Here is a 17,845-nt window from a genome sequence, read left to right on the forward strand (position 1 = left end):
GTATTGACATCTATAAATACATCACAACACCATAACCGTTGCTTTACGTAGATTTTCTACAATTCCGAGATGCACTCCATTTCCGGCAACATATCAACGGACCTCAATGCGTAATTGATACACCTTCCAGTACACAACAAACTTTTTCTTCTAAGAACATTTTACTGAAGCAGGTGTCGAAACGACATGTGACCTGAGTACAACACGGACAGAAATTGTTTTTTGAAAAACCTACAAAATATGTATAGGCGAAATCTACGCGTCTATTTTCCTTCATGTTGGATCTGAAAAATTGTTTTATCCGCCATTTGCATAAACTACAAACGAATGATTCCACCGTAGCTCTGACTGAATAGCTACCTATAAAAATACAGGTGGTAAGAACTTAGTCTATGGTCAATTCAACATAATAACGAAATGTATATCTATTCTGACTTAGCCAATGGTGTGCATTATGTATAATGCCATCCCATTACGTAATCGTCTGTTGTCTGTGCATAAGAAGGTGTTTGTGATGAAAATATAGTTTCTCAATATCTGTGCACGTTACTGAAACGTATGACGGCCGGGTCAAATCTGTAGCATACTTAGATGGGTGGAAGTTCACAAGTTATTGTTAATTGTAATTACATAATTCCATACATATATCATGTACACAAATCTACAGTGCACCGGATCACGTGGATGGCAGTGGTGATACACGGAATTAATGGGATCAACGAGGATAACTAGGGCAATGACCTATATGATTCAACTCCCGATTTTCCTTAATCTTGTCCCTATCTAAGAAGTAATATAACATATCGCAATAATGAGTTCATACGTTAGACCATTCAGCAAAACAACACGTCCGTCAATATCAATTCATTAATAGGACGGACATATCTTAACTACCGGTACTGAAAGCCAGTGGGCATTTAATAGTACCAATATTTGTGTATTTCATAAAAGTGGTACTGGCCATAATATGCAGCTTAGTTTGTTTTTATGGAAAAAATACTTTTTTTTAATCGTTGTCGTGTTGGTGTTGGTTATTTGTGTCTGTGGCGTGGTAGGTGAGCAGACAATCATAACATACTTTATGTCGTTTTAGTTGTTTATTGGATAATAAAAATATAGAAAAATATAGATGAATCAGGTGTTAGATTGCACCACGTTTTGCTCAATTTGGTCATAGTAGTTTTGTAATTTTTCCACATTAATAGTTTATGTTCATAAATGTTTATCCTTGTGTTAAAATAATTACGAATTATGATTTACGATCGCGTAAATTGTTATTACGAAATATAAGTGGCGATGTACTTTGCTGAGGGAACTGATTATTTGATATTTTATTTTGAAACGTTTCAGGTCTGTAGTAGAATAATTATGCACAGAAATTAACAATTTAAACATTATTTCAACTATTAAATTCACAATTCATATTGATAATTGTGACCCCTCTGTATAATGGATAATCCACTTATTTGACATAGACACTTTCTTTGACAAATACAGTTTAGTGCCAAGTGGCATGTAGGGCCACTCATGTCTGTTTTCTAGACACCTCCCCAGATGGAGTTCAAATTCATGCCTTTCTAAAAAAAAATACCGTGTATGACTAGACTTGTTGTTGTCAACACACAGTCGCTGGCGCCCGGAGTAACTATTCAACAAAAACGTCAGCACATAACAAAAATATGCATATTGATATGAAAGAATGGTCAAACTTAGCAGCTTATACGAAACATTCTTGGAGCGTATCCAGATCGGTGTAAAACTACAATATACAGACATAGGGGGACATTTCGAATAAAAACAACAACTTACATGAAACATTGTTCACTTTGAATTATTTGTTTTACTCAAATTCAGAAGCAAATACATTTTATTGTTAATCACATCTTAGTCGTAGACCTATACACGTCCACAATAGTTGAACATTATATTTGTAAACATAAATGTCTTTCAAATTAATAGATTCGTTATCGGATTACAAGAAGTCAATATTTTTTCTTAATAATCGTCATTATTCCATTATCAATGAATATACTGCATAGACGTGTGTAGGTGTAGAATTAATCATGAAATACACTCTATTTTTGTTAATTACATCTAATTTCATCAATTCAATGTGTACCACTAATTCATATATCAAAGTCCAGGACCTATACACGTCCACAGTAGTTTGACATATCTTTCAGAGACATGTCCCTCAAAGTATTAGATTCGTTATCGGATTACAAGAAGTCAATGCTTTTTCTTAATAATCGTCATTATTCCAAGATCAATGACTATACTGCATAGACGTATGTAGGTACAAATTCCTTGCATATATGGTTGTACACACTAGTGTTAAAACTGTCTTTATAGTGATTGTCTTGCTGATGTACATAAAAATTCAAATATTACATTTTTTCACTGGTGCTCGGCATTTTGATAAAGTAATGATATACACCAACAACTACTGATTGGTTATATTAAATCAAAGTTGCATTTTGCTTAAGTTGTCTTTTGCTGTAAAAAAAATGTCATGCGTACAATTTTATCTTAATCTCATCTTGGACCAACTTAAATCATGGAATTACACAGATTCGGAATGATACAATGCATGCACACGATGACAAATATGTGAGTACTCTGAATAATTGTTTTAAGAAACAAAAAATGAAACGTTTTCAACACAATTTTACCAAAAGCGGGCAGATCAATGATAACCAGTTTAGTGACAATATGAATTCAAAATGGCACCAGCGAACTTACTAGACCTACAAAAACGGTGTCTTACTATGTATAGATTTACACCAGATTAATTTTATTCGTTCTGTGCTTCCATCCACTCACGAAGATCAGTTGTCAGGAGTTTATCAGGTGTTTTCATCTGTTGAACAATGTTGCGACCAGTGAAGGCAAGCTGACCATCTTTAATTGCCAGAGATCTATCTGGCCAACACCAGAACGTCTCGTCAAATTTGTTGTCCATGTCGTCAACAACAACACGAACTTTGCTTGTATCGTAGGGGTCAGAGGTCACTGTATCAGGAATGATGTACAGCAAATCTCTACAGAATAAATAAACATTTTTGAATTAACACACATATTGTATTATGACGTATGTCACTTTTAGTCATCATATTGGAAATATGCAAACACTGTTCCCCTTAAATTTTCAGCCAATCGCAACCTGACGTTTGTACTGAAATATTTGAATGTATAATGTATTATCTATTTAAACCTATAGTAGAACATTTTAATCAAATTATAAATAACCATTTTTTTTTGAAAACCCATTTCTCCTTTTTCATTTTCCCATAATATGTGTTGGGCCAGTCAATGTCCCGTTTAGTAAGAACACATGTTCATCACAGGAATTTTCACTAATACTTCGGTGGTGAAGTGAAGACGGTGGGGTTGTGTATGCGTGAACTTGTGGTCGCGTGAGCCATTATCCAGCCATTGTTCAGAACACTTCATCATTTGTGTGATACCACGTGTTGCACCGTCCTTACGGTGAGGGAATGCAACGAGTGGTCGCGATGGTACATGTATTGTATAAATGAGGTGTGCATTGTACATCTAGGTCGACATTCCATCTTTGATCATCGGAGCAAAATCTCAAAAGTCTGGCTTGTAACATGATGTAAACATTGGTAAAACAATACAGATGCTGTTAGCAGCAATGATGTACTCGATAAGTCCTTACCTGGCCCTGTCTATTCTTTCCTCAATCGTGATTGGTTGTTTAGCGTCACTGAACGTAGTGCCCATCTTCCAGCCCTCAGTTGAGTGTGCTTCCAAGATATAAACCAAAATGATATCCGCCTTATCTTTATAGTCCATGTAGAGGGCGTGTAGTGCACCACCGTGTACAATGCCCTGGTACAAACAGAAATAAGTAGAAAGTTGATCAACTGCCATCCAATATGGCCTCGTTTATGTTCCCTGCAGTGAAGTATTGTGATGAAGTCGATGGGCATATAATTATAATATTATCACGTGATCGAAAACATGTCCAGTATTAGCTGCAAATGCCTTCTAATTGATATCCCCCTGGTTATTAATACTTTGAAGTTATTCGCAGCAAACTACAAAAAATACCTCGCTTTATTTTACGCACAATTTCCAAATAACAAGAGGTCATTCGGCCGCTTCAGTAATACCACACGTGATAGAGGGACTGTGGTAAAACCTTCAAAATCGTTTTAAGAACTGATAGATAACTCAGTTTTAGACGTATAATAATGCATGTAAAATGAAATGTTCACCCTAACAATGGTTGACATGATATAGTTTCAGCGAACCGAAGACCTCATTTGTCAACCGAAGCGAAGTCGTGGATAATATTAGTCTACGACGTCACTCGAACAAGTGATATCAGGTGATAAACTTTGTATCACAAGACCAAATCTAAGTGTCAAATCGATAGAGAAATTGTTATTTTACGGAACTACGCTTACGAATCATGACGTCACGTCTAAGACCGTTGGTAGCCGACGCTTTCCCGAGTGTTATCAAGAATTTTTTACGCTACTGCCGCGTGATTTGATTTCCCAAACTGTTTGAGCACACTCAGACTGATGACGTTTGTCGTGCATATCGCCACATAAAAATTAAATATCAGGTCACTACTGTGAATGATATGCATCATGGCCAAGTAATTATACATAATCCCCGCCATCCCGAATCTGTGTGACGTCATCGTTGTATCTCCACATTGTGACGTCCCACCTCGGTGATGGCGAATCTGCATGTATATTAAAGAACTATGTTTACCTATTAAGCACGAATCAGATTTGTACATTGCGATATGTGTCAATGTCTACCTCCATCCGGCTTTTACGGAAATAACTTTTCAAGGAGGCACGATGCGAGGCAATATTTTTAAAAACAAGCAAACTTGCCTTTACTATGTGACTATATTATTTGAGAGAAAATGTTGTTGCTTGTTCTTTCAGTCGAGCTTGTCTCATTAACTTGTCGGAGAAAGCGCAAGAGAGAAAAAAAGAAAAAAAAGGGAAACAGTCTGGAGCGTCGGAGCCACAACTGGGCGGATTTGTGAAAGTAGTTGAACCGCCTGAATTTATAGTAGTTCATTGAGGGAAACAAATATTCAAGGAAAGACCTAATAAAAGTAAATCACTGCTCTAAAACTTGTTTTACTCATAGTTCTGTGCTCATATATTGCATTTGTTATCCTCTGGGAGATTGCCTTCTACGACTGAGTGTCACAATGTTTGTCGGTGTCATAACATACATGTAATTATTATCTCCAACAACGGTCGACAGATATAAAGTGTTGTGACCCCAGCGCTCATCACACGTGTTCACGCTTCCTTTGATAGCCGCCGACACACTGCTGATAGTCACGTGATGCAATAAACTACACACATACTAATAGTAAAGAACATGGCCCAGATAACTCTCTTACCGATAGCGGGGGTCAGCTCAATGATGAGGCAATAATTAAAAGTGGTCGATCTTTGTTGATAATTAAATCAACCACGGGGATACGTTTTCCCGTTTCCATGGAAACTAACTCCACATCTTCCGGTACTTTATCTCCGAGTGCGACCCTGGGTTTGCGATTTGGTAGCATTCTTTCCGGCACTTCGAGTATACCCTTGAGCTTGCCAACAACCTGTGAATAAATATAAATCGTCAATAGTAAAATCTAAAATTCATTGAAGATACAATGTAACTGCAAGTATTACTGTTTGATACTGTATAATGACAGAAACCTTTGACTAGGATTTATCACTGAAACTGAAAATGCTGTGTGTGTTTTTTTTTTGCAGCGCCTACCTGGGTATTCGTACGATAAAACCATAACATTCTCTAATGCGCATGTGCACTGGTACATCCAATAACAATGCGCTAGAGTATAAGTTTTGATTTGTCGTCCAACAAATAATGTTATGTCTTATCTTCAAACGCAACATTACAGTTGATGATAAATCATAATCCAATTTCGTCTACAGGATGACGTAACCAACAACAATTGTCCATCTTACATCTGTTGAGTCACTAATTACATCTGCACCCTCTATTTCCAAATAAATAAATAAAACAATACGACCCACCGCGCGATTCCCAATACATACCTCAGGGTCATCTGCGAAATTGATGACTGCGACACTTTCTATCATCGCATCGTCTGGAATTTGACTCGTCTCGACCCCGGCATCCTTCAGTGCCTGTTTCGTAAAATGAACATGAATATCTGACATTGCCCTGACAACATCGGGTTTGGTAGGGTCAGCCTTCTCATTGAACATCTTCTGATACGCGTCTGATTTGCTGAGTTCCTTGTATCTATCGATGGCCTTTATAATCAATGATTTGTTTTTGGTGAAGTGATCTGCTTCAGCCATGACGTCAGATACTGTGGGTGTGCTGATGATATCAGAAAAGATAGAGTGTATATAGATTAAAACCTGGACACGGTATTATTTAAAGCGTTATAACAAGCTTCAAGGCATTAGAAAATCGCCTACAGTAACGAAGCGTGAGTCGGCGTTTAAAGGGCGATAGTCGTCGTGCCACGCATGCGCGAGATTTGAGTCTCATAAAAACAAAGACGGCGACTTTGACTGTTGCGCAGATCAACGAGTACAAACTGGGACGTTACCAAGCTTTAATTAGACATTTTTCAGGTGATTGGAAGGTATCGTAAGAATCAACGGCGGTAATTAATGCAAGTCGCACTCAGGTCAAATCTCATTCATGTGATTAGAAGAGCGCATGGTTTGCGGGAAAATCAATGATGTTCATCAACAACACAAATGTCGCACATGCGCAGCGCGACGACCACCGTCCTTGTACAAGAGCAGAGTATAAAGTGGGTGGGGGAGGGGGGTGATTCCAACCATAACTCATAACCTCAATCACAACCACCGCCACTACAATATCGGTTCTGGAATCCACTTTTGGCTCCCGAGGTTGAGGGGGTGATATAAAGTTCATTTCTAGCATTCGTTAGGTTATCAAATGGATATTGATAATAATAATGACCAAATTCACCCCAAACAAGTTATCCATGCTGCAGTCGTCATCTCTGGTCCCTTTGCCCACGTAATCAATTGTTCACTGAGCCAAGGAAAATGTCCTGACCCCCTCAAGGTTGCAAAAATTACCCCAATCTTCAAAAAAGTTTCAGTAACAAATGTCAGTAATTATCGTCCAATTTCCATTTTACCAATTTTTAGCAAAATTTATTGACTATTTAGAAAAAAAAAATATACACCCAATTTGGTTTTCGTAAAAACACAGTCCTAAGCTGGCTCTTGCAGACTAACACAGACATAGCTGCAAAACTTGACTAAGGATTCATCACTTTTGGCATTATTTTGATCTCAAAAAGGACTTCGACACTATTAATCATGACATCCTTATTTCCAAATTAGAGCATTATGGCATTAGGGGGCTCCCCTTTCATGGTTTAGAAACTATCTTTACAATCGCCACCAATCAGTTACTTTAAATAACGTTTCATCGTCATACACTCTAATTAAATGTGGCGTCCCTCGAGGTACAGGGTCCTATTTTATTTCTAGTCTATATTAATGATATTGCAAATTTAACTAACGCATCATATTAATTGGAAACCCCACATTGACAAAGTCAGGAAAGTAGTTGCCCCCAAAGTTGGAATCATTTCTCAAATTCGTCACTATGTTCCTAAATATATATTTCTCCATCGTCCGAATCGTACGGTTTCGCTAAAGCCGGCCATTCATAACCGACCCACGAATCCGTGCGTGATCGCGTTAGGAACAAACTGTATTTCACTGCAGTTAAATTGAGTCATTTGATTGGGCGCGCAAAAGAGCTGGCGCCACCAATCAGCGTGTATGCATGCGTGAATGCATGTGTTACATTTACATAATTTATGTTGAGACAGTTGATGTGCAATGTGTATTCGATTTTTTTGTTTTTTATGTATCTAAAGACTTCAAATTTGTTATTGCTATTATAGTACTCATTACATGCTTTAACTATGTCTTGGGCATCTTAGCTTAATACTACTTTATTATATATTGTAAAATGGTTAATTATTCACTGGGTTTTAACTTAGCTTATTTCGCTGGCTGGAAAATGCGCCAAATTAAAACCCAGTGAATATGTAAAATTTAGCATAGAACAAATAATATAAATGATAAAACTGTGAATTTAAAACCCACTGAATATGCCAGAAATGGTAAATCAGTTAAAATTTAAACCCAGTGAAAATTAGTCATTTTACAGTATCTTGGATCATTGATCACAGACTAGATTATTTTGAATAAACTAGTTCTGTGACCCCACTAGAAACAACAATATATACTATATTACTATTACTATCATTGTAATTACTACTATTATTTATTTATTTATTTATTTATTTATTTATTTATAAAATTAGCATAAGTATCGCCAAATAATGTGACTTATGCATTCAGTTTATTAGGTTTTGACCTGCGCTAATTTTAGTAACTGAGAGAATGCGATCGACACAATTTGTAGTAACGCACGGCATATTTTGTAATAAATAAACTTCGTTGTTTTATAATAAGTTGCTACGCAACATGTGTATATTTGCAAAGCACAGTAATATAGTTGTCCAATAAGCCAATGCAAGAATTAGTATGTAAACGTAAAAAGGAGAATGAGTGTAGACGACGGATGCGGGTAACAATCTGTGATGACATCGGCAATAAGTCCATTTCCAATTCCATACTCTATCGTTTCCCATGATGCTTAGAGAGAGGTCACGCTACGTCTAGTACATATATAAACATTTGGTACAGAAAGCAGCACTGAAACAAGTACTATACACAGCAAGCTCTGTTTTTTTCCAGAAACCAGCCATTTAGGGTGAGTTTTCTCAATATTGTCCAATATGATTAACTTAAAGAGCGGCAGTCGTCGCGCCGCGTCTTGTTCGATATGGGATTCATAGCGACGTATACAACACGTGTAAAATACATAGTTTATTTACATGAAATTCGAACATGCGCTGCGCGACGACCACCGCGCTTTAAACCTTTGTTAGATTGGTTCATAATGTGTTTTAATTACAAAGGAAGTCTTTATTTTTTTTAAATGACTTAAACTGTTCTTTCATTAGATTGGCTAAATTAGCAAAACAAGTTGTTGGAATGATAATAATAATAAACTAACCATGGGTAAAACAATTATTGGATTACAACAGTGATTCCAAAAAATATTTATAATAAAACAAAATACCACGCAGCACTGGCCTATATCGAAAGTGCTGTCCCGTCCACTCATTCAAGTAGTTGTAGGATGAGAGGACACCATTTAACTAAATGGAATATTTTGAGAGTGTGTAAATGGCGAAATCCATTAAATACTACCATTAGACTGACAGTGGCTAATACCGACATTTGCTTTACACGGACGTGCTCTCATCACAATATGGTGTATACGCGCATTATTGTAATAACGGTAGAATATTTAATGGTTGCGCCATCTGGCACATTACGGTAATTAAACCTGGCACGTGCTGTAATGATGACGAACTCTGTAAAATCATTTGGATTTTGTACTGGGCATTAAACATCCATTAACAAGGTAGAAATCAACGTAAAAATAGACGAGTAAAACAAATGTTTGAGGAAGTAGTTTGTGACGTAAACGCTATTCATTTGCATATTATATCGATTACTCTTTTCAGTACCTCGAATAGAAAACGCGCGCGTCTTTGGAACGTTTTCTCGGGTTTCGCGCATTGCATCAATAGAAAAGGTCGACATAGCATATTTTATGGTCGTTCTGCCAAGGTCTGTGACCCCACCAGAAACAACAATATATACTATATTACTATTACTATCATTGTAATTACTACTATTATTAATTTTAGTATTTATTTATAATTGTTTACTCCATGTATACACTGTTTCTGGTGAAATACATTTCATTGGATCATGTTAAAAATAATTAGCATAAGTATCGCCAAATAATGTGACGTATGCATTCAGTTTATTAGGTTTTGACGTGCGCTAATTTTAGTAACTAAGAGAATGCGATCGACACAATTTGTAGTAACGCACGGCATATTTTGTAATAAATAAACTTCGTTATTTTATGATAAGTTGCTACGCAACATGTGTATATTTGCAAAGCACAGTAATATAGTTGTCCAATAAAAACAAGCCAATGCAAGAATTAGTATGTAAACGTAAAAACGGGAATGAGTGTAAACGACGGATGCGGGTAACAATCTGTGATGACATCGGCAATAAGTCCATTTCCAATTCCATACTCTATCGTTTCCCATGATGCTTAGAGAGAGGTCACGCTACGTATAGTACATATATAAATAAACATTTGGTACAGAAAGCAGCACTGAAACAAGTACTATACACAGCAAGCTCTGTTGTTTTTTTTCAGAAACCAGCCATTTAAGGTGAGTTTTCTCAATATTTTCCAATGTGATTAACTTAAAGAGCGGCAGTCGTCGCGCCGCGTCTTGTTCGATATGGAATTCATAGCGACGTATACAACACGTGTAAAATACACGTAAAAATTATTTACATGAAATTCGAACATGCGCTGCGCGACGACCACCGCGCTTTAAACCTTTGTTAGATTGGTTCATAATGTGTTTTAATTACAAAGGAAGTCTTTATTTTTTTTAAATGACTTAAATTGTTCATTCATTAGATTGGCTAAATTAGCAAAACAAGTTGTTGGAATGATAATAATCATAAACTAACCATGAGTAAAACAATTATTGGATTACAACAGTGATTCCAAAAAATATTTATAATAAAACAAAATACCACGCAGCACTGGCCTATATCGAAAGTGCTGTACTGTCCACTCATTCAAGTAGTTGTAGAATGAGAGGACACCATTTAACTAAATGAAATATTTTGAGTGTGTAAATGGCGAAATCCATTAAATACTACCATTAGACTGACAGTGGCTAATATCGACATTTGCTTTACACGGACGTGCTCTCATCACAATATGGTGTATACGCGCACATTGTAATAACGATAGAATAATTAGCGGTTGTGCCATATGGCACATTACGGTAACTAAACCTGGCACGTGCTGTAATGATGACGAACTTTGTAAAATCATTTGGATTTTGTACTGGGCATTAAACATCAATTAACAAGGTAGAAATCAACGTAAAAATAGACGAGTAAAACAAATTTTTGAGGAAGTATTTTGTGGCGTAAACGCTATTCATTTGCATATTATCAGTACCTCGAATAGAAAACGCGCGCGTCTTTGGAACGTTTTCTCGCATTACATCAATAGAAAAGGTCGACATAGTCGGCATTTGCACAACTGGTCGACGTTTTTCCCGAGTTTGTTTTATCACGTATTAATTTGTAAGAAGTTGTCCAAAGTATGTTGAAATATTTGAGTAAGTGCAAATGTTAATCTTATTATATCTTAGATAGAGTTCCACTCAGTTTATTTTTTTTTATTTTTATTTTTTGGTAGACCAAAATAGTTGCAATGCAAAAATGGGACCCTTTCAGTTTGTATTCGATGTAGGATGGCTGTCAAATCACGCGACTCATCGCAATCATCTCTTTTTATATTCAATACAATTAGTATATATATGTTACACAAATTTTTGACCTAAATTTTATGTCGCTTGAGCGAACGAAAATGACTTTGGCGTTTCACATGGGTATTTTTTGGGAAAAATCCAACATAGCGACAAAAGTAACACAATTGCTAGAGATTGTAAAAGTACGTGATATACAAATTTCAGATTTATATAATCCCTTTTACTAGCGGATCGCTTATGTTACCCGAAGGCAAACCCCGCGTTTATACCAACAAAAAAAAACAAAAAAAACAACCGTAGTGTCATGGTCCGAATCGCACGGTCCCGTGTCTTCGACCTAGAGGCCTCTAATTGCGTATCATAAGCAGTGAGATCTGATTGGACGCGCCTCGAAACAAGGCGCCCAATCAGCTTGGACGTACCAAATTATAGAACAAAATTCCACTTCCTGTTTTTGTCGCTATGAAAACATCCTTCCCACACAAAACTGCGTCGATTGCCTGTACCTGATGAGGCTTGAAGGCAAAAACACCGCAATTTTATTAGCACAAATATCACGATTCATGGCCGCCGCCACTTTGTTTAAAATGAAACACCAAAGAGAGATTTGTAACACGCAAACTGATTGAACAATGATTAGCCGCAACTGACTAATGGGGGCGCTGTTAGAATACGCATACTTATTTGATGGTCGTTTTGCCAAGGTCTGTTTAGAGGCTTGGCCGAATAAACTTAGACCATGGCTAGCGAAGATGCCGTAGTGTCTAATCGATATTTTTTCTAGCTCACAGGGGATTCCACAAACCAATCTCCACACACAAGTCCTACAGCTGACGTAATATGTGTGAGCCCTCATAGCCGCGTTTCAAGTCTCACTGTGGCAAATAACATCCGATCGAAACATATGCGGATTGCTAGAAATAAATGCAGAAATGTAATAGATATACGACATCGGTTAGAATTACTATTGCCACACTAGAAAATTGCACGTCAATTTCAAACTCAAAGAAAGCTACATTACCCTGTTGGGGGGGGGGGGGGCGGTGTTGTGCTATGATAACAATTATTTTTCAACACCTCATAAACGAGGGCGCTCTTCACTAACAAAAGCTATATACGTTATTACACAGGCGCAAAAACCTGACCATATATGGGAAAAAAGACACATTCCAATCTCTAATTTCTACGATTGTATTTTATGAGCACTATTACACAATATAGCTGCATGACATACCGTCTTAACCTTCTGCCGTCTATTGTGTGGTATGTAAAAAAAGGTCGACATAGTCGGCATTTGCACAACTCAACCAAAGTGCTTGTAAATATGCAAATTACGTCATTGAAAAATGAATTTTTGCCACGGCCATTCTTTTGAAAAAAAAAACACTGCTTATTCAAACGTATTTTCACTTCGATATCAACAAATAAATAAATATGTTTTTTTGACACCAAGACTCAGAACGTGTCATTTCAGGGAGAATCTTCATTCTTTTTTTCTCAGTTGTTTGTAGTTGCAACAAAGTTGTTTTTAATATATTGCACACAAAAGCCACTGGTTTGATTTGCTCTCTTAGGCCAAAACAATTTTCTGTTTGAAGCCTGCGGCATTTTACGCATTTTATTTTCCAATTTGCATACCGGTAAAGTACGCCACATATGGCAGGGTGGGGAAATGTTTTGTTTCCTTTTTGTTTCATTTCAGAAAATGATTTGTTGCTCTTTTAATGCATGTACTCGAAAACATTTAAAAGACGGTGGCCTTCGCGCCGCGCAAGTGCGACATGTGTGTTGATAAACATCGTTAAATGCGCTTTTCTAATCACGAAATCACGGGTACGAGTTTTGACCTGGGCGCGACGTGCACTGTCGGTGACTTTTTTGATACCTTCTAGTCACCAACGTGTCTTCACTCGTACAAACGCAGCTGCAGGACACACCGCATAACATATGAATAAAACTTACATACAGCACAAAAGGAGGTAAATGCCGTGTCATATAGCTATTGTATAACAGTCCCCATAGAGTCTACCAGAGTATTTTCGTAAGTTAAGGGCCTGGTGCATATCTGTTCTCAAATGTGCCATGACGCAATAAAAACAAAATTTATGCAGAGCTTTATTCAATAGTAAATTGTCTAACAATTCTCTCCTGAGAAATTGTTGTTGCAAAGGTCCAACAACTTGCATCACTACAAAATATCAGAGTCACGGGTGATGATTTTTCGAGAAATTAATTAAATGGAATATTTAACTTCGTTAGATATTTTGTTTGTTTTTTATTCAAAAAAGTAACACGGATTTTACAGCTTAGATTTTTCTTCAACAATTACTTTTTCAATGAACTGACAAATCGGTAATACTAGCTGTATTTTAAAGCTAACCTAGTAATCTTTCTACTTCAAGTTAGGGAAACTCAGCACGTTCTTTACTAGGGTCAATTCAAAACAGAAGCAGCTCAGTTTTAATAACAAGAAAAAGGAGGCTTATTCACGAGGCCGTGGACAAATATGTGACACCCCAAGGTAACTGTGGCAAAATACGGTTGACCCTCTGAATTAGAGTAATTTGAGGAGTACCGCCTCAATCGAGAGTAGTCCAGAACACGTCACGGCTTTGACGTTAAAACACTTAGTGTTTATCGACCAATCTTAACGGTCAACTGCAGGACTCTTTGTATATTACATGGTCTGTTTGCGAGTCTGACAAGTCTTCTCAAGTCAAATTCTAAATTTATTTGTCTAGGTCTTGTTTACACATAGGTTCCCATAAATTATCTATGATCTTCATACAGATCACGTGACACCAAAGGTGAAACACTGACGGAAATTTACAGCGCTAAAAATAAACAATGGCTGGGGTGGAAATCTGAGTTCACACACTGGACGATATGACAGACACGCTGACACGAGGGCTTTATCTTATATTCTGAAAAACTAGACCTCTGCAGCTGACCCCTTTTAAAACCATTCAAAGCCTTTTCAATTGAAAACTTCTCCCCAATGATGTTCTTATAGATAATGTTAACAATGGGTGGCTGTGAATATGCATAGATATAGAAAAAAATGATTGTTAATAGTTTAAGAACGTTTATTTCTTGATTTCCAATAGTTTATTTTAATCAGTGGACCACTCCTAATACAGACTATTGGAATCGTTGACCCCGGTACTGAACCCCTGTACAAAAAATAAATAAAAAGCGAACCCATTTTGGCGACATACTTTTGTATACCTTTTCAGACGAGGTGCTAACCGTGCTAACAAAAGAGTGATTTGCGGTTGTGACATGTGTTTTGTCTCCCCTGAAACGCTTTGCAACCCACGGTATTACTATTATGTAAACTCGTCATACACCTCTGCACATTTTGTCAAAAACTTGACTCTCGGAGACTTACTAGAAACTGGGAATAAGTTGACGCAATGTTATGCAAAAACGAAAATCATATCACGACAAGTGTTATTTTATTTTATTTTATTTCCATGAAATATTGAATAAATTATTTTCAGTATAATAATATTGTACAGGCTACTACAACTTCTTTTTATCACGTGTCTGTTTTTTTTTTGGCAAAAATTGATGTGTATACGAGTCAGCGACTTGTTTTTTTTGTTTGAGCCCCAAATTGCGTTGTCAAGTCGAAACCAGCATATTCTTACAATTTGCATCAAAACAGACGATTTTCTTCAACGCATAAATCATCCTCTTGTATTATATTTAGCACTGTTCACGTAGCGAAGCAAATTCACTATAGAGTAGGGATTGCTAGCACAATAATTTAATCAACGTAGTGATTTGATGCTAGTGTCACAGAATCATTCAGGAGACAGGGTATAGTTGTAGTTATAACATACGCCATTAATTGTGAAGGATTCAGCCGCCCCTCGAAAAAAATGTTGGGGGGCTTTGCCCCCTAAAATCCGTAAAAGCTGTAACCCTTTGTGTCAGCAAAATTTGCCCCCTCAAAATGCAAGGGACTAGATTTCAATTTTTTAAGGGGAAACAGGTCCTCGGACCTCCTAGTAAGGCCGCGCCTTCGGCGCGAGGGATGGCGAGCAGATCTCGCCCCCTGCAACATTTCGAAACCTTACAATACTGAAAACGGAATACGGAAAAAGGGTGTAGCAATTACATACGCGTCGGCTAACTGAAAATGTTATTAACGTATGAATGTGAATATAAACTGGGGATTTTACATATGAACAGATGACTATTACTAATAGATTTATAGTCCCCTCGCCCAGGATAGTTGTCAATCCCCACATGGACCCACCCAGTTGGATCCAGGCATCCAACCAAGACCGATATCGCGTTTATTTTTTAGCACTAGTCGACCCCGTCCCAACTCTGTATCGTGATATCTAACGTAATCGCGCCTAATGATTCGTAGTATGTTATTGTCTATTGTATGTATCAATTAAAATTTGATTATACATTAATCATAACCTAAAAAAAACTTTTTTGCAGATTGAAGGGGTTAATTTAGAACACTTTTCATCACTTGACTACGACCATGACTAATAATACGTATTTCACACCAATGATATCACCGATGTCATCACAGAATATGCCGAGTTACAAGCATTCTTCGTCCGTACTCAATACATATATTTACACGTGCATTGATCGGCTTACTTATTTGCGAAAAAAAAGGTTTTTATTTGCAACGAATTTAAATATGAATAATATTTACGAAATGTACGTAACATATGGTACAGACAGTTCCATTACTATGTATGACAAGTTTATACAAACTATTGATTTCATTAAAAATGCATCCGATCGCATTCTCCCAGTTATTACACAGTTGCGCAACCGTTGTTTCGTCATATTAATAATGTCTGTGGCCCTAATCGGATTTGTGAGTTCCATTCCCAGGGTTGGCAGTGCGTAAACAATACAAAACCCTCGTCGCAACGTCCACCGTTTTGCCGGAGCTTAATACAACTAATTAGGCCACTAATTGGTATATAATAAATTGACAATCCTTGTGGAATATGGTCAGATAAGAACTAATACCAATTACCATGCATGCTATTAAAAGTTTGAATATAACATACCTCTCTGTTTCAGGGTATAGATGTTTTAATGCAGGCCGGCGCTGTCTGTTCAAGTGAATGTGATATGATGCGGACACGCTGGTCATATACGCAATGCAACTATTGAACCCCATAATATATATGCAAATTTTCACACCACGAGGCTGCTCTGATGTTACCCCACCAACGGCAAAATGTTGAGTATTGATTCGCACAGCTTATGGTGTGTTTATGATGGTGAATATTACAGTCGTAGCCAGCGTTGTGTATTTTGAAACATTGCTTTTGATTTTTTGTGGGGATTGATTGTTATCTTTTTTTTGAGCTTCATGTAACACGTCAGGCAAAATTAGGTAGTTCTGAAAGCGTGCATATTTGGCATTTCCCTACCCAGCAGCGGTGGAGGAGGTGGTGTATTGAGTATAGGTTTCATTTTGTAATGTTAAAAAAAAATCTTTCGACAAGGGCTAAAAGAATTACAGGTGATAAACGACAAACAAGGGTATTTGGTCGCTGATACAATACTTCTCCGGGTAAACTTAGCATCTATGGCGGAAGATACAAACCGAGCGTAAGCGCCATGTTGCAATGAACGCGCACGTTCCTCATGGGGGAGTTTTCTCGCAAAATGCGCAAAATAATACAATTTTAGGCGATAATAAATCGTATTAGTACTTGTAACAGATTCCCAGCCTCGATCAGCCCTTGTAGAATTTGCATATATATTGTGGGGTTTAATAGCCCACTTTCATAATAAATGGCCGCTGGTGGCGCCATCCTATCACGTGACCAAACATTTCCTCACGGTGGGGCTATATTGAAGTCAGCCTCGTCTGTGTATAAACTTAATTTACGACCTCGTCAATCTATCAACGTACCGTACTCATTTCGCCCAACCTCCCGCCCGCTTCCGCTTTTTTTGCTCGCTTTCACGACCGCTTGTTGAATTCGACCGGACAATTTCCGCTTTTTTTTTCGACCGCGCAAACCCAGAAATATCACCGTCCGCTCGCTCGCTTGCATTTAAAATTCCGAGGTTCACATTGTCTTATAATTGTCGTTCTGGTTTTCATAGGTGTTGAACAGCCGATAGAACTTCAAATACTTTTTGTTTTAACTAACTAACTAACTAACTAACTAACTAACTATCTATAATTATATGCACGCAATCTGACCCTTTGACCTCGATTTGGCTGGAATTGAATATTTTATTTTAAACAATATATATTCTGACGTGAAATACAAAATTTATTTCAACACAAGTACGACGTGGTTGTATGCGTTTTGTACCTGATTG

The 17,845-nt window shown here is 37.2% G+C and overlaps 1 protein-coding gene across 2 annotated transcripts; it reads right to left on the reverse strand.

The window, feature by feature from the left end:
• Window positions 1-2,450: 2,450 nt before the first annotated feature.
• On the reverse strand, window positions 2,451-16,649 carry LOC100370421 (type I iodothyronine deiodinase-like). 2 transcript variants are annotated; one of them, XM_002737850.4, is made up of 4 exons: window positions 16,570-16,649; window positions 6,081-6,372; window positions 5,408-5,617; window positions 3,714-3,855 (listed from the first exon to the last, which is right to left on the reverse strand). In XM_002737850.4, exons 2-3 carry the CDS (start codon window positions 6,348-6,350, stop codon window positions 5,420-5,422), a joined length of 468 nt encoding a protein of 155 aa, XP_002737896.1. In that variant the 5' UTR covers window positions 6,351-6,372; window positions 16,570-16,649; the 3' UTR covers window positions 3,714-3,855; window positions 5,408-5,419. The 2 variants fall into 2 exon arrangements, with proteins under 2 accessions (XP_077868023.2, XP_002737896.1); XM_078011897.2 differs by lacking the exons at window positions 6,081-6,372; window positions 16,570-16,649 and adding an exon at window positions 2,451-3,041 and having other exon boundaries at window positions 3,683-3,855; window positions 5,408-5,547.
• Window positions 16,650-17,845: the final 1,196 nt, after the last annotated feature.

The sequence above is a fragment of the Saccoglossus kowalevskii genome, chromosome 4 (genome assembly GCF_978046115.1).
Source record: "Saccoglossus kowalevskii chromosome 4, keSacKowa6.1, whole genome shotgun sequence".
NCBI lineage: Eukaryota > Metazoa > Hemichordata > Enteropneusta > Harrimaniidae > Saccoglossus > Saccoglossus kowalevskii.